Consider the following 21,107-nt stretch of genomic DNA (forward strand, 5'->3'; position numbering starts at 1 on the left):
TCTTAAAAATATACATAATTCTCTAGATTAGATTGTGAAATATCCTAAGGCCTTTGCTTTTGCCTATAGTTCTTTTCCTCTTTTGGGTTTGCCTTTTTAGCATGCCTGTAGTAAACATATATTTTCTATGTCTATCTAAATATTTAAAACCCCCTAATTTATGCCAGTTTATATTCTTAAGGCTGGATGAAATAGGTAGTTCTGCAAGCAAGGAATATTCCTTGGAGAAAGCTATGGAGAAGATGAAATCGGAATGGGCTGATGCATGCTTTGGCTTTATCAAATACAGGGACACGGTAGGTTAAAGTATTAACAGTAGCTACCAACCAAATGTATGTGGTAAGCCAGTGCTGAGTTGCTACAGACTGGGAAACCTGTCTTGGAAACTGTTCATGATAAGCAATCTGTTCTAATTACCTTCCATTACCTCTGCAAGCAGGTTCAGTGGAAATGGTGAATAAAATATATAATTTTTTCTTAAATCTCAGTGCTGGCTCACAGAGCTCAATGGAGAAACATACATCGCAGTGTACTGTGTTTGAAATTTAGCATCCTGTGCACCTAATACTTACTGTCCATGGGTCCCTATTTCAAAGCTTTTACTGTTAAATTGCAGTTTAACTGCACTTGACTGGTTTCTACAGGCATTGACTTAGTCATTCAGCCTAATGAATTTAAACCGTGCCAGGGAAGAAATTAATTATGCCAGAATCGTATTCCACTGTGACTCAGCGCAGTATTACATTTTTTTTCTATGCTAAATTATTTTTCAAATGTTAAAATATGTATGGTCCTGGTATTTTAATAATAAAGTTTCCTATATAGTCACGAATTTCCACATCAATTTATACTTTGTATACGTTCTGAATATGCAGCTGTATTTTAATCTCTTTGCCTCTTAATCAGTTCAGATTTTTTTTATTGCTATGCTGTTTATTAGACTTTGGATTGATATCACATTCTATAAAAATAATTATTGTCGCACTTATTGACCTAATTTCCCTAACATGCAATTCTAATGCTAGAGCATGCTTGCTTGTTTTGTTAGGGCACACAAATTCTGTCCGCGGTTGATGATATACAAGTACTGCTCGATGACCACATTATCAAAGCACAGACGATGTGTGGGTCTCCATACATCAAGCCAATTGAAACAGAGTGCAAGGTAGGAGAAAATGTATCATGTTGTACAATTGTTTTATCAAGATCAGATGCATCTGGGCACTTAACTATGCAGGAAGGCAGACCCAGTTCTGCAGCTCAAGTATGTAAAATGCTTATTGCTTCACAAAGCTGATAGCTCAACGGGGCAGAAAGTGCGAGAACGTTAGGTTACGTACCGTAACCCTGGTTCCCTGAAAGAGAAGACGACCACCAATCAATACTTTTGGGATATGCCTGCCTTAGGTAGGTATTCGCTGAGCATTTTATGTCAGAGCTGCCGATAGGCCCCTCCGTGGAATGACGTCTTCAGTCCCTCCTGCTTATGGAATAAGTAGTCGTTTCGCGGAGCTCACTTTCTCTTTTGCATCGAACCCGTGAATGCAAGTGATGCGACCTCGCAAGGTTTGGTGCTCGTCTTCTCTTTCAGGGAACCAGGGTTACTTTAAGTAACCTAATGTTCCCTTTCAATTCGAAGACGACCACCAACCAATACTTTTGGGAAAATGTACCTGAGCCATTGCAAGGGAGCGTGAGCAGACAGCATACGAGGGATGCCTCGCTACCGCCAACTAGTGTTGGTGGTGCGAGCGTGCACTCTTAAGGACACAGTCACCGAGCTACCTTTAGAAACCAGGTCACTAGAATATGGGCTTCCGGGGAAACTGAGTCTATAGGGACGTGGCATGCATATATAGCTGTCAAGTACACTTTCAGCATAGAGGGGGACCTGCCCACCTCTAGCAGATCTTGAAAAACTGTAAAATAATCGCTATGGGGCAGTAAATGGGGTCATGGCCTCTGGTCATGCACCACTTCTGAAAATAAGCCCTAGCGTTCTGCCCTAGCGTTCTGCAGTGTACTAACTACTGCATCTGAGAGCCCTAAGGCGTACAGTCCCGTTCAGGGGCCAGACCCACAGCTGGAGTCTGCCCGGTTCTGGCTGCCAGAGTGTGCCTTGTGCCTGACTGAGGAGATCCAGGCGCAGCGAAGGCGCTGCATATTGTTTTTTTTTTCTTGTGATTTTCTGTATTGCTTTTATTCAGGCTTGCAATTCAACAGCTGAAATCACTCCATATCCAGTGTCCAATCAACTGTCTCACTTATTAGGTGATTAAGTGCATATGCTTCAGTCATAGTCACTCAAGCGTGTCATGGTCAAGGATGAATGATCGAGTCATTAAAAAGAAACCAAAAACATTTTGTCAATGTCCATCATTTATATACCTTATTTTTTTTCGAAAATAAATGTTATAATAGTTATGTTTCTTTTGATGCTTGGTATATAATATAATATAAACATAAGAATGATATAAAAGCAACAGTGTGCATTGTACATTCATACAGTAGTAGCTTAACATTAAGCTTTTAATTTAGTGAGCAAGGTTGCCTAGTCTCACTTTAGGGTTGATGCTTATCTAGGTGAATACTTGGTTGTGTTAGCAGTTTATAGAGAGGAAAGCCATGATTGTTATTATTACATTTTTTTGTAGCAATGGGGGGAGAAGCTGCTTTTGATGCAGGATATTCTGGATGCCATGTTGAAGTGTCAGGCAACCTGGCTCTACCTGGAACCCATCTTTAGCTCTGAAGACATCATCGCTCAAATGCCAGAGGAGGGCAGAAAGTTTGGCATTGTGGACAGTTACTGGAAGGACATCATAGGAGAATCAGTAAGTGAAGAACCTCTGAAACCAAATTAACATTCCAATTAACGTTCCCAACCTTTTCAGATCACAATGACTTGTGTGAAGTGGCTTTATCAGTGAGTGATTAATTATATCTTATAAGACATGTGTAGCAGATTAATGGGTTAGGTAAGTGTAAAATAGCTTAATTTGGAGGATTTTTTAATTGACAGCAGGTTGAGACTCTAGCCAGTAAAATGTACTTTTAACATTTAAACTAAAAGAGGACATTGTCCTATACAGTATAAAAACATCATCAGATACACATGCAATATATGTATAAGGCTTGCTGCCGTTGTTAACAAAATTAATTTAACGTTTCTGTGCAAACCAAGCACAGAGTTTGCCTTGTTTCACAGAACATGCGAACTCATTCACTATACAATGTGCAATGAACTTTGCCATGCTTGGATGAAAAATTGAGAAGTGAGCTATTATATATATTATAAATGTTGTAATTGCATTTTTAAATAACATACATGCAATCTTATAATAGAAACATATTTTCAAATATATAACATTCATACATACATATATAAATTTACACCCACAACCCAGACCCATACCTTCAGTCATAATGATTACATAATAGGAACAGTATGAGAACAATTGTCACAAAGTCACTGTAGTAAGCCGACAGTAATAGATTTTTGATTGCGTGCTAGGTGAAAGACTCCAGAGTGTTGGTGGCTACAGCTCAGCCCAACATGCTTGGAAAGTTGCAAGAAGCCAATGTGCTTTTGGAAGATATTCAAAAAGGACTGAACACTTACCTAGAGAAGAAAAGACTCTTCTTCCCCAGGTATGGTACATTTTACACTGGTGAAAAATACGTTTTGAACCTTACTTTAGAACAAACAGTTTTTGAACGGAATAGAGTGCAGCTGGAAAATCAAATCGATAAACACATAGCAGAGGGAAGCGCATATTCCTTAAGTTGGACACATATAGATATTCTTCATAATAGTAATCTATAGGTTAAATGTTTGCTTAAATCAACTGTTTAGATTATAATATTTTATTCAGTCTACAGGAGGCTACTGTAGTAGTCTGTGATAAAAAATTTGTGAAACTTCAGGGCAGTTACCTTGTTCTCACTATGCCGCAAATATTTTAAAGGATATGTTTGTAGGCCCTTAAGAATGGGTATTGCATTGAATTGCCCATTTAGAATAATATAGATAATCCTAGTATATCAGTCACTCTGTAACCCCTGTTGCTCACTGGAATCTCTCAGGTTCTTTTTCTTATCAAATGATGAGCTTCTGGAGATTCTGTCCGAAACCAAGGACCCCCTGAGAGTTCAGCCCCACCTGAAGAAATGTTTCGAGGGGATTGCAAAGCTGGAGTTCACTGACAACATGGAAATAATGGGCATGATCAGCTCAGAGAAAGAAACGGTTCAGTTTGTGAAGAAAATATACCCAGCTAAAGCAAAGGTACCTTAACAAATGGTACACTAGTATTACATTTTCTTACACACAAAAATGTCTAATTTTCCAACATTTCTTGTAAAATTACAGTACGGTACATGGACCCAAGACCCCCCATCAAAATGGAAAGATTTCTGTGCTGTGATCTTTTTTTTTTTTTTTTTTGCAAAGTGTTTTTTATGTGGCTCCCAATTCTCTCTAATTAGTAACACATATCTCTACAGGGAATGGTGGAGAAGTGGCTTCAACAAGTGGAAGAAATGATGCTTAGCAGCGTGAGACAAGTTATACTGGATGGGACTGAAGGATATGTCCAGGTACATTAGAGTAATATTTGTTTTAATGATATGCTTGCTTGAACAGTGCCTGTATAAAAGGATCTGTCCCCTGGTCAAGTGGTATTTTCAAGCTCATTACCTCCCAGCAAGGCCACAGACTTTTTAAATGTGTCTTTACTACTATAATAATAATAATAATAATAATAATAATAATAATAATAATAATAATAATAATAATTGTAACATTTTAATAACTTTAGCTTTTAAATCGACATCAGATATAAAAAATAAGTTGAGCTAACACATTTTCAAATCTAACCTTTCACATAACAAATCATTTTGTAATGTTTCAAGCTTCCACGTAAGAAATGGGTGCTGCAGTGGCCAGGACAGGTGGTAATCTGTGTGTCCTCAATTTACTGGACCAAGGAAATGTCAGAAGCTATTCAACAGAACATGTTACTGGTCAGTTAACGTTCTTTTTTTAAGATTGCATTTGTGGGACATTGGTATGTTCAAATGGGTATTGAACTAAAGATTCAAGGGGTTACCTGTATTGCCAAAAAAAAAAAATACTAAAATGCATACTTGTAGCACTGGTGAAATGCCCCACCTTGCTGTTCACTTTGCAATATATCAAAATAGCCCTGAGGATTACTGCTCTCCCTCTGATTAATAATTCACCAGTAAAACACTGCTTTCCAAATCAAAGCTAAACCATTGGATTACTGTTTGTGCAGGTTACTGCTATACCTGCCACAGTCTCAACCAGCTAAAAACCTGACCTCTCACCCTTGAGTCAAAAACACATAGATGCTGTGCTATTCATCTTTTTTGTTTGTTTGTTTTTATTTCATTATAAAGGATTACTTGAAGAAAAGCAACGAGCAGATCAGTGAAATCGTGGAGTTAGTCCGAGGGAAGCTTCCAGGAAGTGCTCGTCTGACCCTTGGGGCTCTTACAGTCATTGATGTACATGGTAATTATTTTCCTTTGCCTTTTCATTTGTATTCTCACACAGCTGCAACCATGTACCAATGTCATAGATTCTGTGATACTGTGTGGAGAGAGAGAGAGAGAGAGAGAGAGAGAGAGAGAGAGATGATATTTACAGAAAAATTTGAAATAACAACAAGTAGATTGTAAGCCCCAGTGTGAGAACTAGAGTACAAAAGAGCAAAAGTCACTGCAGAGTATTGTTAATCAGATTCTTAGCACTATAGGCCACAACATATAATTTGTTAAAAATAAAACTTATTGAAACTTAGCATTTGTCAAGCAGGGACACACAGTAAGTGTAAATGCAATTTTAAATCACAGTAATCCAAATAGTTTTTGCAGATTACAAGTGTGTGCAGTGAATCAGTTGTTAAGCATGTACATTAAGTATCGTCAGTTGCTAAGCACAACTGTGTTACTCAACACTCAATGACAAAAAGCACGGCATTTGTCATTGTTTAGCGCAGAGTGATCCAGTTAGTGTGCAGTACAAGAACCAAACATACCGGCAAGTGATTGATTACTCACCAGCTCACCTGTTTTCCCTGTTTCCTTCCAGCTAGGGATGTGGTCGCCAAGTTAGCGCAAGATCAGGTTTCCAGCCTGAATGACTTCCAGTGGATCTCCCAGCTGAGGTACTACTGGTTGGACAGCGACGTCAAGGTCCGAATGATTACCACTGAGGTCAAGTATGGGTACGAGTACCTGGGAAACTCCCCTCGTCTGGTCATCACCCCCCTTACTGACCGGTGCTACAGGTGAGTGTTTCGTCTCCTTTACTGTTTAGGTGATTGTATCTGTTTTTACCTTTACATTGCTTCTATAGGCTTACTTCTGGTTATCCATTCCCCTGACAGATATTTTTTTTCTATTTTAGTTTTACAAGAACTTGAGGCTGCCATGTGCTGCACAGCTTCTTATCTTTAAACCAGTATTTTATTTGATTATATGTCTGGATAGGTTATAGCTAATGGCATGCACATGAATGCTATTTATCACTTCAAGAATATGAAGACCAATAACACCACAAGCACCATGGACATAACTTTGAGAAACTTAGAGAAGTTTCTAATAGACACTTTAAATTCCTGTATGAAAAAGTATATTTTGCTCCCCATAAAAATACAAAATATTTCCTCTTAATGCTTTTTTATTTGCATGTGTAATTGTTTTACAATTGAACGCACAGGACACTGATGGGAGCTTTGAAGCTGAATCTAGGAGGGGCTCCTGAGGGTCCTGCAGGGACTGGGAAGACTGAGACAACTAAGGACTTGGCTAAAGCGCTCGCCAAGCAGGTACCAGTCGTATAAAGTATACTGATTTATAGCACTCTATCACCCAGCAAGCATCGGGACAACCTGTATACCAATACGGTCCCAATACTTGCTGGTAAGTGATGTGTTCTGGTGCAAAAATTCTATTAGAGTCACGGTAAAATGTAAAGCCACCAGCAATGAATGCCATGCGGGTAAACTGTTTAGCAACTCCTTGTCTTTTTATCTTTCCACAATATGTGTGTATTATATAAAGTGTAGTTACATTGTTGAACAGAGTTTTGTGAAGGGGCTTTATCATTTCAAAGCACAAGGAGATCGTCTTTTAATTACGTTTACCTAAAGTTTTAATTGCTAAGCTGTATAAATGTGTTTTTAATCAAGACTAAAACAGGAGGTTTTCTGACCACTTAATGCTCTGCCACCTTGTGTTTTGCTCCTGCCTTTTGGTCATCTGTGTTGAGTATTTTTGTATGCTATAGAGATACATAATATTATAGTATTTTTTTCAGTTGTTTCAAGTAAATTACAATTATCAATGAATGTGGTTCTCTCCATTGACATATCCTTCCTGTGTTTGAAGTGTGTGGTCTTCAACTGCTCCGATGGGCTGGACTACAAAGCCATGAGTAAATTCTTCAAAGGACTGGCACAGTCTGGAGCCTGGGCCTGCTTTGATGAGTTCAACCGGATAGAGGTAAGAAACCAGACCGAAACGATGGATCTGCTGCTTGCATTGGTGCGGATAAGAAAATAAAGTATGAGGTCTTGTCTTTAAGCAGTGAGTTACTGAACAAAATATCCCATTATTTTTTAGTTACCAGCATAACCAAAAAAATAAAAATAATAATAATGATATGGCATGTACAGCTATGACTAAACGTTTTGCATCATATAGAATTTTAGGATAGAGACATACAGTAATTAAAAAAAAAAAAAACTAAACGAGCATCATTTAGATCTTTTATTTAACATCATGTAATCAAAGAAACTATAAAATGATATTGCTAAAGACTACCGGAAGCCATAATAGGAGTACAGTAAATCATGTTAGATTTTGAAATGTCACATATTTAATTTTTTGTCAGTTTTTCATTAAGTATATGGAAAGCTACAAACCGCTATATAATTATGTTAACATAACATTATTCAGCAGGTTTCATTCGACTTTATGAAGCAAAATTAGTCTATAGTGTAATGCAAAACTTTTGGCCACAGCTGTATTAGCTATTCACAAACTGTAGTGTGCCTGATTCATTTACAGTCTTTGTGACCTGTATTCTGTGTGAAAACTGTAACTCTTTACCATTTTCTGCAAGGTCTCTTGATAAAGCTGTGACTCTGGTATGTCTTGTTTGTATCTGCACAAAACAAAATGATGCTTTTTTCAGCACACTAGAATATTTTTAGTCAAACGTTGGCACATACTGGGCCCAGCTTACTAAATTTGCCTTTTTTGTTTAGATTTTGCACTGGAGCGAAAGCTTAGTAAATCAGGTTCAACATATTTGCACATTGTGTTATTCTTTATTGCCACTGTTTCATGCACAGGTTGAAGTGCTGTCAGTAGTTGCCCAGCAGATCCTTAGCATCCAGCAAGCCATAATCCGCGATCTGAAGAAGTTCATGTTTGAGGGAACAGAACTTTCGCTGAACCCAACTTGTTCTGTCTTCATCACCATGAACCCGGGCTATGCAGGTCGGGCAGAGCTTCCAGACAATCTGAAGGTAAAATCGGAAATGGGCTCCATCTCTCATTAACGATCATGAAGATACATAAAACAAACTCTTATCATTGTTGTTATTTTGCAGGCTCTGTTCCGCACTGTTGCTATGATGGTTCCTGACTACGCACTGATTGGGGAAATTTCCTTGTACTCCATGGGCTTTATTGACTCAAGAAGGTAACTTCTGTCCGTATTCTATACAGAATTTAGGCTCAGTGTTCCCTGTAGAAACCTGTGAAATTAAGTGCCTTTGTACAATTGATAAACCAAAAAAGATTTTGTAATTGAACAAAACTCCTTTATAGAATGATGGCACTCTCTTATTGTGTGCAGTTGTCTGTACGTTATTTCTTATATTTTGTATTTTCAATCTCAGCCTTGCCCAGAAAATCGTGGCCACCTATCGCCTCTGCTCTGAGCAGCTGTCATCCCAGCACCACTATGACTACGGCATGCGCGCAGTCAAATCGGTCCTGACTGCAGCAGGGAATCTTAAACTGAAGTACCAGCAGGAAAACGAGAGTGTCATCCTGCTCAGAGCTCTGCTGGACGTCAACTTAGCCAAGTTCTTGGCTCAAGATGTACCTCTGTTTCAGGTAAGAAAAAAAGCTGTACTTGAGAGGGCTTTTTTTTTAAACACTCATTACTTTTTGTAAAAGTATACAGTGTTCCCTCGTTATTATTTATTCTGCTGAACCTGTTATAAGATGGTATGGCCATAGCTCCCATTTGCCCCATCATAGCATACCAGTTTTAAGGTGGAACACAAACAGCAACGTTCTACTATGGCTCCCGACTACAATAGTACAGTAGTCTCCATGTATAGAAACACCTCCAAAGAGAATACTTCTCCTAAGAGAACACCCTTGTGATGAAACAAATAGTGCCTAAAGGAACAAGAGCTTTGCTTAAAAGAACACATTTTTGGCACCGCTAGTGATTCGTTCACAACTGATGCAGTACTGTTTTGTAACTTGATAACTCATCATCATCAAACTTGTCATCGAAGAGTGTCTTGAGGCACACTGATTGGTTTATTACATCTTTCCAGAACTGCAGTCGTATCATTGCCTCGTTTTGTATTCTGATTTCCACGGGTGCACCTCATCGCTACAAAATGGCATGTAAACAAAGGGCAAAATGTGCCGCTGTTTCTCTTGCTACAAAAAGTTGGAAATTGTCCGAGCGCCTGAAAAAAACCTGAATCAGACACAAGTTGCTGAGCAATTTAGTGTTTTCCGTTCTTGTGAGTAGCTTCGCCATTCTGTCAAATAATTTTGTGTATGTCTTAAATATTGCTCCTGCACAGGTATTGTGTTAATTTAGTTTGACAGTTAGTTTATTAACGTTAGTTTGTCTGATACTTTATTATTATAGTTTATTAACATACACTTGCCTATTGTTTTTCTCTTACTTATTATGTTCATTTCATATGTTGAAGTTAAATATTTATTTATTGATTGATTCATATTGTGTCTGTGGTCAACTCCGTCTTAAAGAACACTTTTGGAACACTCCACTTGCTTCCCGAGGGGTGTTCTCTTAGCTGTATTATAAAAGGGCAGCTCTGCATTATGGATAATGGAGCATTCCAAATACAGGGCAGAGAATTCTCTTTTTTTAACACAGATAGAATTGGAATGTTCCACATTATTCATAACACTACTAAATTAATTCCAAAGCACTTCTAATTTTAAATAGATTCAATAGACACAGACTAGAGACTTGAGCACTTATGAACTGGTTTATAATAAGCTAACCAGGTCACATAAGTAATTATTATATCAATCATTCCATCCTCGTCTGGCTCCTTCCTTGTTGGGCCTCTAGAGTATAACTTGATATGACAAAATAATATACATATATTCTATTGATGGCCTTTTTTGTCAGGGACATCAAATAGACATAAAAATAGAAATGTTTGGGTGACGTGTGAAGCAGCACCTATTTTATTTTACTCAAACAATCTAGGAGTACTGGAGTAGTGGAAGTGTCTATAATAAAGCATAGTGAAATTCTACAGTGAATGCAGTTTAGTAGGTCAGTTGTGCCAGTTGTTATAAACTGTCTGAACCATGAATGCCAATTGAAGACTTACTCCATTATTATGTTTTGTCTTTCCATTTTTTCTGATGGCTGGCTGGACATATAGAAACAGCTTGTCATCTGTGTCATCTATCACATTTCTGAGAAATGTGACTTCTGATTATAACCTAACTTTTTAGGTTTTTTATTTGGAGAAAGAAAAAAAGTCTGAAAAGGTTCTAAAAGGGTAAAACAAAGTAAAAGTAGAAACTGAACGTGTCGGTTTACTTTACAATCTTATTTTTTCAAAGGTAAAATGAAAAACCCAGGGGATTTCAATGTCAATCGAAGTGTCAACATGCTGTTTCTTGAACTCAGTTGATAAAAGGGATATATCTGAAGTTGTTGCTCAAACAGTGGGTTTTGTATGGAGGTCATACAACAATCTGCCAAGGGACATGCTGCTGTTTTGCATCTTCATGGTTTTCTTTTCAAAACTCTACACCATCAATAAACATTTCACTTATTTTTCCTCCCCCAGGGTATTATCTCTGACCTGTTCCCAGGGGTAGTGCTTCCGAAACCAGATTATGAAGTCTTACTGCAGGCTCTGGATGACAATATCAAGAGAATGAAACTTCAGCCTGTGCCATGGTTTATTGGAAAGATTATTCAGGTTTGTGTTGAAAAAGAATCATTATGTTTGATCTATATATACAGTGTTGACATATATATATATATATATATATATTTATATATATATATATATATATATATAGTGTCTTTGCAAAAGTATTATCCTGTAGATGGCAAGCAGTGCAAGTGGAAGGGACTATATTAGAAGGTAGGACTAAAGCATTTTATAAGTTGCTCATGTTCTTTTGGTTAAAGTTGAAAACTTTTTGAATGTGTGCACACAGCAACTGTGTGTGAAACTTAAGCAATTTAATTAAAGACTAACTAACTAATTTTAGTGTAAAATGTATTTTTGCTGCCATCGCATTTCTACAGCTCCTTCCCCATGGAACTTGAAAGCTCGTAACTGCCCCATGCAGGTCAGATGTCTACGAGAAATGCTAGATTTGAAGTGAGCTAAGGGGTGTAATCAGGATGTTATGTTATCAACTATACCTTTAGCCAGTAGTGTTTTGGATTCAATTAGATCTACGAGATGATGCTGGTACGTCACGGATTCATGATTGTCGGCGATCCAATGGGTGGAAAAACCTGCGCTTATAAAGTACTAGCTGGAGCCCTGAGTGATATGTATGCAGGTAAACAACATCATGTTACGTTATCAACCTCTATCTCATGCCAGGTTTCACTCCACATAAAGATATTGAGAATTATACCTTTATGTACACGTTGACCGTACATTTTGAACAAGCACCTAGGTTATGCAAAGACACTGTTACACAACGTCTAAAACAGTTATCATGGTAGTAGGGCAATTCAAGAAGGCTATACAATGCTATCATTAAGATTTCTTTTAATGTATTCTAGCCAAGCTCGTGGATGAGTGTGCGGTGGAATACAGAATTATCAACCCCAAGGCCATCACCATGGGTCAGCTGTATGGCTGCTTTGACCCAGTCAGTCATGAATGGACAGATGGGGTTCTCGCAACCACCTTCCGTGACCAAGCCTGCTCCACCTCCGAAGACAGGCAGTGGATCATATTCGATGGGCCCGTGGATGCTGTGTGGATCGAAAATATGAATACTGTGCTGGATGATAATAAGAAGGTACTGAGAGTTTGAAAGCTGAACTCATCGAACATTAGTTAGTTTAGCAGTAGCAGTGTCTTTAGTTTATAGTCACACCTGTCAGGTACAAATTATAATAATAATAATTAGAAACTGATGCATAATAAGGCTACTCCAGCCATATTCCTTAAGTGAATCGGAGAACTGTGAAATGAAAATGTGAACAGACAATTTAAAGTACCAGTAAAATATAAATAAAACCAAAGCATCAATGCCAATGAAAGACGGTAGTTTTTTGTTAGTGATAAAAATCATTAAGAATATAAACCACAGGTATGTTTAGAGGTTCAGAAAGAAATCTGTGCTGTGACAACAAAGAAATAAATAAATCTGATCAAATAGTTTTAGATTACAGAACCTACACAAAGGCTGCTTCAGCTCTTAAATTTCCTTAGCAAAGACTACATTTCTGTCGCAATAGACATGGCTGAGGTGACCCATGCTGTTGTAAGAGCCATTCTCTGGCTGTTGTCTTTTTAGCTTTGCTTAATGAGTGGAGAGATCATCCAAATGAGTGCAAAGATGAGCCTGATATTTGAACCGGCAGATCTGGAGCAGGCCTCTCCTGCAACTGTGAGCAGGTAGGCTCGTCAGAATAATGAATCGTAAAAAGACCAGTTGGATTGGTGTGCACAGATCTGAAAGATGTTTCGATCTCTGTTCAGGTGTGGTATGATCTATATGGAGCCTCATCAGCTGGGCTGGAGCCCACTAAGAGATTCCTACATGGACACGCTTCCAGAGACACTTAGTGATGAGCATAGAGAACTGGTGAGCAGAGAATTGAGACACGTGGCAGATCTTATAAACTAATGAGGATTGTGCAAGGTCAGTAATTGGACAGGAGTCCGCAACAGAACCCTGTGCATGCTCAATTTAATTGCAATAAAGATTCATTCAAACAGGTTTTCCCTATCATCTCTGTATTAACAGCAGAGTGCTATTTACTTCATTTACCATGTATGTGCTTTGTTAGAGAAATGCATTAAGACCGGGATTATTTAGTAGAGTAAAAATACACCAGAGACCTGAACCCAGCAGATTTCTATTAACCCTGCGTTGCAGAGAGATTGCAATCTGTAGTAGAGTTGGAATGGAATGTCACAGAGGAGTTGCAATGGGATTCGGGATAATAAGTAAAAGAAGGTTACACACAATAAAACCTCTGAGTGTTCTTGTTCACAAATCTTCTCAGGGTATAAAAATGCTGCTTTTATTGTAGGTTCATTTTCACTTGTTTAGGCAGATTAAACAGATTGTATAGGCAACTACATTTAGATAAGCAGTATTCATATCATTTACAAATACCGGTAACTGAAAGAATAAATTAAGCTAAGATCATTATGTTCATATGAATTGTGATACTCATATCTGTTGTTTTTACTTGTTAATTACATTATGTATTCTTTTGTTTTTGTGCTTGTTTCATTAGAAATATAACAGGAAATCATTTTTCTCACCTCTGTAGATTTTCTATTGACCCTGTCATTTGATGGGTCATAATGTTTACTCCATTTTAATAATAAACAAATGAAATGTGATGGCTTGCTTTCATCCTAGTGCATACACATGATTCAGCTGACCTACCTGAAAATAGCTTTTCTGTATTGTTTTGTTTTTATATTCAGGATTCTTCTGAATGTGTTAACTCAATACTGACCACTGTATGCTGTACTACAGACTGCTGTCTCATAAATCCTTGTTTGTGATGCCATTGGATTACGATTGGATTCCTAATGCCTACTGTCAAATCAAATCGCTCAGTGAAATCTGCGAAGCATGTAGTAACGATGCCTCTCATTCTCGTGATTGCAGATCAATGACATGTTTAACTGGCTGGTGCAGCCCAGTCTGGAGTTCATTCGTTACGAATGCAAATTCCTGGTGCAGACCTCCCCTATTCACCTGGCTTACAGCATGATGAGACTCTACACCTGTCTCTTGGGTAGGTAGTAACTTTACAGCCACCCCATGTGAGAAGTTGAGCTTTGCAAGGCTGCTCAGTAGTGGTTTATATAGCATGTGTGATCTATCCAGCCCAAAAGCTGCCCCCATAGCCTTTTACAGAATAAAAACTTGTTGCCCAAAAGCAGAACCCAAATGTTAGGCTTAGGGACCTTTGTGGTTTTCAGGGCTTATTTAAACATTTAATTACCTGCCTGTGCTGAATTAATGTTATTGGCTTGGGGGTTACTGGAGTGTGGAGAATAACTACAAAAGGGCTGAAGAAAATAAAAAGGATAGTATAGTTAAAATACTTTTCTCCGGGGAGCAGTATTCATTCGTTACCATTTGTATTGCAATTATTTTCAATTGTATTAAAGATAAAAGCTAAAAGGCAGCTTTCACTGTCTGTTTTCAGATGAGATAGCCAGTTCTGGGAAGGATGGGAAGGAGCTGATGTCCAGCCAGCAGATCACCCTGTGGCTGCAGGGGCTCTTCCTCTTTGCTGTGGTCTGGACCATTGGCGGCACCATCAACGGGGAGGGCAGGAAAAAGTTTGACGTGTTTTACCGCAACGTGATCATGGGCATGGACGACAAGAACCCGCGCCCAAAGAGCGTCAAGCTTACTAAAAACAACGTCTTTCCAGAACGAGGTCATTCTTTCATATGGCAAATACTGGGTGACAGATTGGTAGTAATGAGCTTGCATGTTTCCCAGCCATTGACACATTTATTTTAGTATATCATCTTTATGTGTGTTCAACTCAGCTTTCTAATTGAAATGTTTATAGATAAAAATAATTAATAATTTGTACAGATTAAATATGTTGTGGGGTGTGACTAGTATTAATATTTCAAATAAAAATAAGAATTAGCCTAAAATAAAGTCTTCTTAAAAAATCAACAGGGACCGTATATGAGTATTATTTCCACAAACAAGCATCTGGGCAGTGGAATACCTGGACTGACTACATCACAAAAGAAGAGGCTACCATCGCTGCTGGTGCAAAGGTAGTCATTGCTCTGAGGCTTCCCATTAATCTATCACAACCCTAAATTAACATAGTTTTTTGTAGTATTACCAAATATCTTCCAAAGCACAGCAAAAGGGACTTGATGAGCTATTGCATTCTGAAAAGTCCTCAGTAAGATCTGCTGATAACCAAACCTATTACAATAATAATTTATGTAACTTTAGTTTTTACCTCTCAAAGGTCTCTGATCTCATCATTCCGACCATGGACACGGCTCGTCAGAACTTCTTCTTGAAGACATACCTGACCCATGAGGTGCCCATGCTGTTTGTGGGTCCCACAGGCACAGGGAAATCAGCCATCAATAACAACTTCCTGGTCCACCTGCCCAAGGAAAAGTACACCCCCAACTGCATCAACTTCTCGGCAAGGACCTCAGCCAATCAGACCCAGGACATTATCATGGCCAAACTGGACCGCAGACGGAAGGGCATGTTTGGCCCTCCTGTGGGAAAGAAGACAGTGGTGTACGTGGGTAAGGACAATTAACTTATTATCAGGGAACCTTACAAATAGTTAAAAATCATAATCTTTTCCAAGTGTTTAATCTATATGTACATGTCCTTTAACACAATTTGAATCATCATTTATTTGTATTTTTTTGTAGATGATCTAAACATGCCTGCGAAAGAAGTGTATGGAGCACAGCCCCCTATTGAACTGCTCAGACAGTGGATAGATCACGCCCACTGGTATGACAGAAAAGACACATCCAGGATGGATATTGTGGATGTCTTGTTTATGTCTGCTATGGGGCCACCTGGTGGAGGAAGGAATGACATTACAGGTACAGAACAGTGCAAAATGCAGACACCAATGTGCTTAAAGACTTTTTTAGAACCTTGTGTTTCACTTAAGGGGTTTTCAAATGTCATTTCACAATTTAAATAGGGACCTAACAAAGTAATGGCTATGTTTGCCACAGTATATATATCTAAAAACTCAAAATGTGAGTGTACTGTATGGATTAATATAACTTCAAAATCAACATTTAAACATTTGTTTAAGGCATGTTAAAAGAATGAAACCGCCATATACTTAAGAAGACAGAACTATTTTGTTTTTAATGCAGGTCGTTTCACCCGTCACTTGAACATTATCTCTATTGACTCGTTCGACGATGAAACCCTGAGTAAGATTTTTACTTCCATTGTCGACTGGCATTTTGGCAAGGGATTTGATGCCTCGTTTTCGAGGTAATCGTATATATATTTTTTTTTTAAATAATTTTTACACTGACCTTCTAGACAGGAAAATGAGTAAGTGATGGACTGTGCTGTATTTCAGATTGGGTAAGATTATGGTACAGGCAACCATGGCTGTCTATGTGGCGGCTATGGAGAACTTCCTCCCCACCCCTTCCAAATCCCACTACATCTTCAATCTACGAGACTTCTCCCGCGTGATTCGAGGAGTCCTACTGTGCCCAAACACACATCTACAGGCAGGCAACAGATTTCTTTACAAAGAAAAAATGAATTATTTTTATAAGATGTATAAGAATAACATGAACAAATACTGCAGCAATTTCACTATGCTTTACTACACTTTGCTTTTACCATGGTATAGATTTTATAAGGACCCAAAAACCCAATGTGGTCTCTCTGTTTGTTAGGAAGGAGACAAGCTCATCAGGCTCTGGATTCACGAAGTGTACCGAGTTTTCTATGACCGGCTGATTGATAGCGATGACAGACTCACTTTCTTTAACATTGTCAAGGAGAGGACGTCAAGTTATTTCAAACAAAGTGTGGATAAGGTAATGTACAGTCACTTTAAGAGGTATGATGGCATTGCATTTGCCTGCCTTATTAAGCGTGTATCTTTGCTTCTGAAACAAATTTGTAACAAAGTAAATAAACTGTATGCAGTATATAACTAGTGAATAGGTAAATCCAAAGCAAATCAGTGAATATGATTAATAATAATACTAATAATAATTATTTTTACAATATTTTTTACTCAGTTGCTGAGTCACCTGACACCATCAGGGAAGGTGAGTGATGAGAACATCCGCAGCCTGTTCTTCGGGGACTACTTTAAGCCGGACTCTGACGTGAAGGCCTATGACGAGATCACCGACCTGAAGCAGCTGACCGGGGTGATGGAGTACTACCTGGATGAGTACAACAACGTCAGCAAGGCGCCCATGTCCCTGGTCATGTTCAAATTCGCCATCGAGCACATCTCCCGAATCTGCCGCGTGCTGAAGCAGGACAACGGGCACTTGCTGCTCGTGGGCATCGGCGGATCGGGGCGGCAGAGCGCCACCAAGCTGGCCACCTTCATCAACGACTTTGATCTCTTCCAGATCGAGATCACCAAAAACTACGCCACCTCCGAGTGGAGGGAGGACCTCAAGAAGGTCATGCTCAAGGCCGGGGCCGTCGGCAAGAACACGGTCTTCCTGTTCGGCGACAACCAGATCAAAGATGAGACGTTCGTGGAGGACATCAACATGCTGCTGAACACGGGCGACGTGCCCAACATCTTCCCTGCTGACGAGCGGGCCGAGATCATTGAGAAAATGCAGGGAGTGGCCAGGATGGAGGGCAAGAAGATCGACTCCACCGCCCTCGCTATGTACAACTTCTTCATCGACAGGGTGAAAGCCAACTTGCATATCGTGCTAGGTATGAACGCAAGGTCTTTACTGTAAAATGATTACCTTAGAATATAAGGTTTAAAAACAATTGATTTGGTAATTTCTTTTTTCTTTCATCCTGGACTATAATGAAGCTTGGAGATGTAATGTATAACGCTGCTTGCTTTTTCCGTTGGTACAGCTATGAGTCCCATTGGAGATGCATTTCGTAATCGGTTGCGCATGTTCCCCTCATTGATAAACTGCTGCACCATTGACTGGTTCCAGGCTTGGCCTACTGACGCTCTGGAGATGGTGGCTAACAAGTTCCTGGAAGAAGTAGAACTAGAAGATGAGATCAGGAAAGAGTAAGTGTGAATCATTATCTGATTAAGCTTTCCATATTTTCTTGGTTTTCTACTTACCCAAAGGAACCACGATGCTTCCTTATATTCCATCATCTTCATATCTGCTTTGTTGCTGTCTGTAATTTCTCCTAGGGTTGTTGCAGTGTGTAAATACTTCCAAGAAAGTGTGCGGGTGCTCTCAGAGAAGTACTTTTCTACGCTCCGGAGACACAATTACGTGACGCCAACTTCCTACCTGGAGCTGATCCTTACATTTAAAGCCTTGCTCAAAAGCAAGAGACAGGAGGTTGACATGATGAGAAACCGCTACATTGTTGGCCTGGAGAAACTGCACTTTGCTGCTTCACAGGTGGGCACATTTACTTCTCATTCAAGGGAACACACAAAGCTGCTTCTGTCAGGTTGATGATGGTCCTCTTAAAACAGACAGAAATATAACATATCTTTAAACACATCCCAACATTCCAGGACCTGGAATTAATTTTGAGTGTCACCAAACCTAATTCCAAAAAGCATCTGTAGGATTTGCTGGACAATTACTAACACAAAAACATTCATTAAAATCTGGACTGGAAGTAAGGATTTTCAAACTCGGGAGAATAACTGTGTCACTTGTAAAGGTAGTTCTATATATGATTTTTAAAACAGGATTTTCAAATAGCTGTTACTTTCTTAATCTCCCCTTTAGGTCTCGGTGATGCAAAAAGAGCTTACTGCCCTGCAGCCTGAGCTAATTAAGACCTCGGCTGAGACTGAGAAGATGATGATTAAGATTGAACAGGAAACAGTACAGGTGGATGCAAAGAAAGAGCTGGTATTGGCTGACGAGAAGGTGGCTAATAAGGCCGCTGCTGCAGCAAAAGCCATCAAGGTATACCCCTTTATCCCTTTACAATATTATTGTATGCCTTTTATTTACTGATGTCTTATTAGGAAGTAATGAACACTAGTTCTGGGTTTTGAGCTAATCTAAAGAAAGGAACAGGGAGCAAAAACGTTATACCTTATACTTAATATAAGGCTTACCTCAGAATTCTTTCTTTAGTAGTGATTGCATAAAGTAACATGTGTTTAATTGTGATTGGGTTGCAGTCACCTAATGGATGGGGGAACCCATCATCAAAATAATTGCATTTCCTGAATGTCTGTATAACATATTTATAGTGTTCCGCGTTTTCGGTTTTTATCTTTAAAAAAAATTTCCGGGAATTTTTCGGATTTTATTTTACATATATTAAAATCGGTAAAAAATGTTTTTAATTGAAACATCGGTAAAAATCGGGTGGAAAAAATCTCAGTATACACCCTTTACATGTGGAATATGAAGTGCAGCAGTTCTGGTTTCTCATTAGGTTTAATGCCCCGGTCTGATGAAGCACAATCTGTGCGCTGAAGCCACGTTTTCCCAAGTTAACTGGTACTTTGCGAACATTTGGGCAATCGCTGTGCTGACGGAAACAGTATCTACAGAAGGTATGAACATGACATCAGCACAAAACAAGCCAGGTTTATTCACCTTGAAATCATAAAAATAAAATAAAATTGACAGAACTGGGTGGTGCAAGCCATCGGAGGACGCGTCAGAAATCACACTGGACATTTCCATCAGTGCGTTCCATGTAAGTTTACCACTAAAGCATCACCATTTTCTGTCAAATATTTACGATTAAGATTGTCGGTGTTAGGCAGCGTTTTAGCTGATGGACAGACAGTCCTGTCGCACGAAGTCACCAATACATACCTCTCTGCAATAAACAGTGACTGTCCAGCAAAGCACAACGCTCTGACAAACTCATCAACACAGTCATCCTGCTTTCTCTTTTTCTTAAAGCGTGTGTAAAAGCCGCATAAATGGATTGCTTGTCTCTCAGTTCACTTTCTTGTTTTAGTTTAATGTGTTGCTTATTTTTCAGTATGTTCTTTTATTGTCAGTGTGAACATGTACCTCAATGCAGCAGTATTTGCAGCCCTATGCATCCTCTGCCTCATCTGACCCACTTCTGCTATTTTTGCTTTTTGTATACTTTGAAACATTTGTTTTCTTTTGAATATTCATAAACTGATTTACGTTTTCTTCCCATTCCTCATCCACTAAAAATATTGTATTTTTGTGTACGTATTTCAATTTAGTTTTTGATCAAGCTGGTGGTTACTACGCCCAGCAATTGCCACAACAATCAGACTTTGATTGGCCAACATAATCAGGTGTTTGTGAAGTGACAAAGAACCACATTTGAACATTATTTGATCCTCTGACATCTAAACATCTGCTGTGTCCTAGGATACAGTGTAGGGCTGCTTATTACAGTGTCGGAGTCTAAATAAAACAGCATTTTAATCAAATTATTGAGTATTTCCTAGAAAATAGTACCAGGATAATATTGAATAATAGACAAAAATCGGGTATAAATTAGTAAAAACCGACGTCCAGTTAAAACATTTGGTAAAATTCGGAATAAACTGAAAATGAGGAACACTACATATTCAGTATAGCACCTAATCAGAGGTAGGTTATTAAAAGAGTATATGGAATGCAAAGTGATGCTCTTCATTACATTCTTACTTTTCCCTACAGGATGAATGTGAGGGGGACCTGGCTGAAGCAATGCCAGCACTAGAGGCTGCTCTCTCAGCTTTGGATACCCTGAAACCCGCTGACATCACTGTGGTGAAATCCATGCAGAACCCCCCTGGCCTTGTCAAATTGGTCATGGAGAGTATCTGCGTTATGAAAGGAATTAAACCAGAAAGGAAACCAGATCCAGGGGGTTCAGGTAGGATGTTCCCCGGAGTCTCTGCTTTTCATATTAAAATATAGGCT

At 38.8% G+C, this 21,107-nt stretch overlaps 1 protein-coding gene across 1 annotated transcript in view; it reads left to right on the plus strand.

The window, feature by feature from the left end:
- The window catches only part of LOC117418465 (dynein axonemal heavy chain 3-like), a 50,399-nt gene that overhangs the window by 21,855 nt on the left and 7,437 nt on the right, over window positions 1-21,107 (plus strand). The window contains exons 19-50 of the mRNA XM_059035296.1: window positions 182-296; window positions 1,049-1,165; window positions 2,655-2,834; window positions 3,515-3,651; window positions 4,087-4,288; window positions 4,507-4,599; window positions 4,915-5,025; window positions 5,425-5,539; window positions 6,119-6,317; window positions 6,749-6,857; window positions 7,420-7,533; window positions 8,388-8,564; window positions 8,649-8,740; window positions 8,940-9,159; window positions 11,130-11,264; window positions 11,751-11,862; window positions 12,092-12,333; window positions 12,835-12,935; window positions 13,020-13,125; window positions 14,170-14,299; window positions 14,717-14,953; window positions 15,208-15,311; window positions 15,515-15,809; window positions 15,942-16,121; window positions 16,407-16,530; window positions 16,622-16,778; window positions 16,950-17,093; window positions 17,301-17,967; window positions 18,121-18,286; window positions 18,419-18,635; window positions 18,975-19,157; window positions 20,862-21,060. Coding sequence (XP_058891279.1) covers window positions 182-296; window positions 1,049-1,165; window positions 2,655-2,834; window positions 3,515-3,651; window positions 4,087-4,288; window positions 4,507-4,599; window positions 4,915-5,025; window positions 5,425-5,539; window positions 6,119-6,317; window positions 6,749-6,857; window positions 7,420-7,533; window positions 8,388-8,564; window positions 8,649-8,740; window positions 8,940-9,159; window positions 11,130-11,264; window positions 11,751-11,862; window positions 12,092-12,333; window positions 12,835-12,935; window positions 13,020-13,125; window positions 14,170-14,299; window positions 14,717-14,953; window positions 15,208-15,311; window positions 15,515-15,809; window positions 15,942-16,121; window positions 16,407-16,530; window positions 16,622-16,778; window positions 16,950-17,093; window positions 17,301-17,967; window positions 18,121-18,286; window positions 18,419-18,635; window positions 18,975-19,157; window positions 20,862-21,060 — 5,480 coding nt within the window. The remainder of the gene's footprint in view (window positions 1-181; window positions 297-1,048; window positions 1,166-2,654; window positions 2,835-3,514; window positions 3,652-4,086; window positions 4,289-4,506; window positions 4,600-4,914; window positions 5,026-5,424; window positions 5,540-6,118; window positions 6,318-6,748; window positions 6,858-7,419; window positions 7,534-8,387; window positions 8,565-8,648; window positions 8,741-8,939; window positions 9,160-11,129; window positions 11,265-11,750; window positions 11,863-12,091; window positions 12,334-12,834; window positions 12,936-13,019; window positions 13,126-14,169; window positions 14,300-14,716; window positions 14,954-15,207; window positions 15,312-15,514; window positions 15,810-15,941; window positions 16,122-16,406; window positions 16,531-16,621; window positions 16,779-16,949; window positions 17,094-17,300; window positions 17,968-18,120; window positions 18,287-18,418; window positions 18,636-18,974; window positions 19,158-20,861; window positions 21,061-21,107) is intronic.

Source organism: Acipenser ruthenus, chromosome 13 (assembly GCF_902713425.1).
Source record: "Acipenser ruthenus chromosome 13, fAciRut3.2 maternal haplotype, whole genome shotgun sequence".
NCBI classification, from domain to species: Eukaryota; Metazoa; Chordata; class Actinopteri; order Acipenseriformes; family Acipenseridae; genus Acipenser; species Acipenser ruthenus.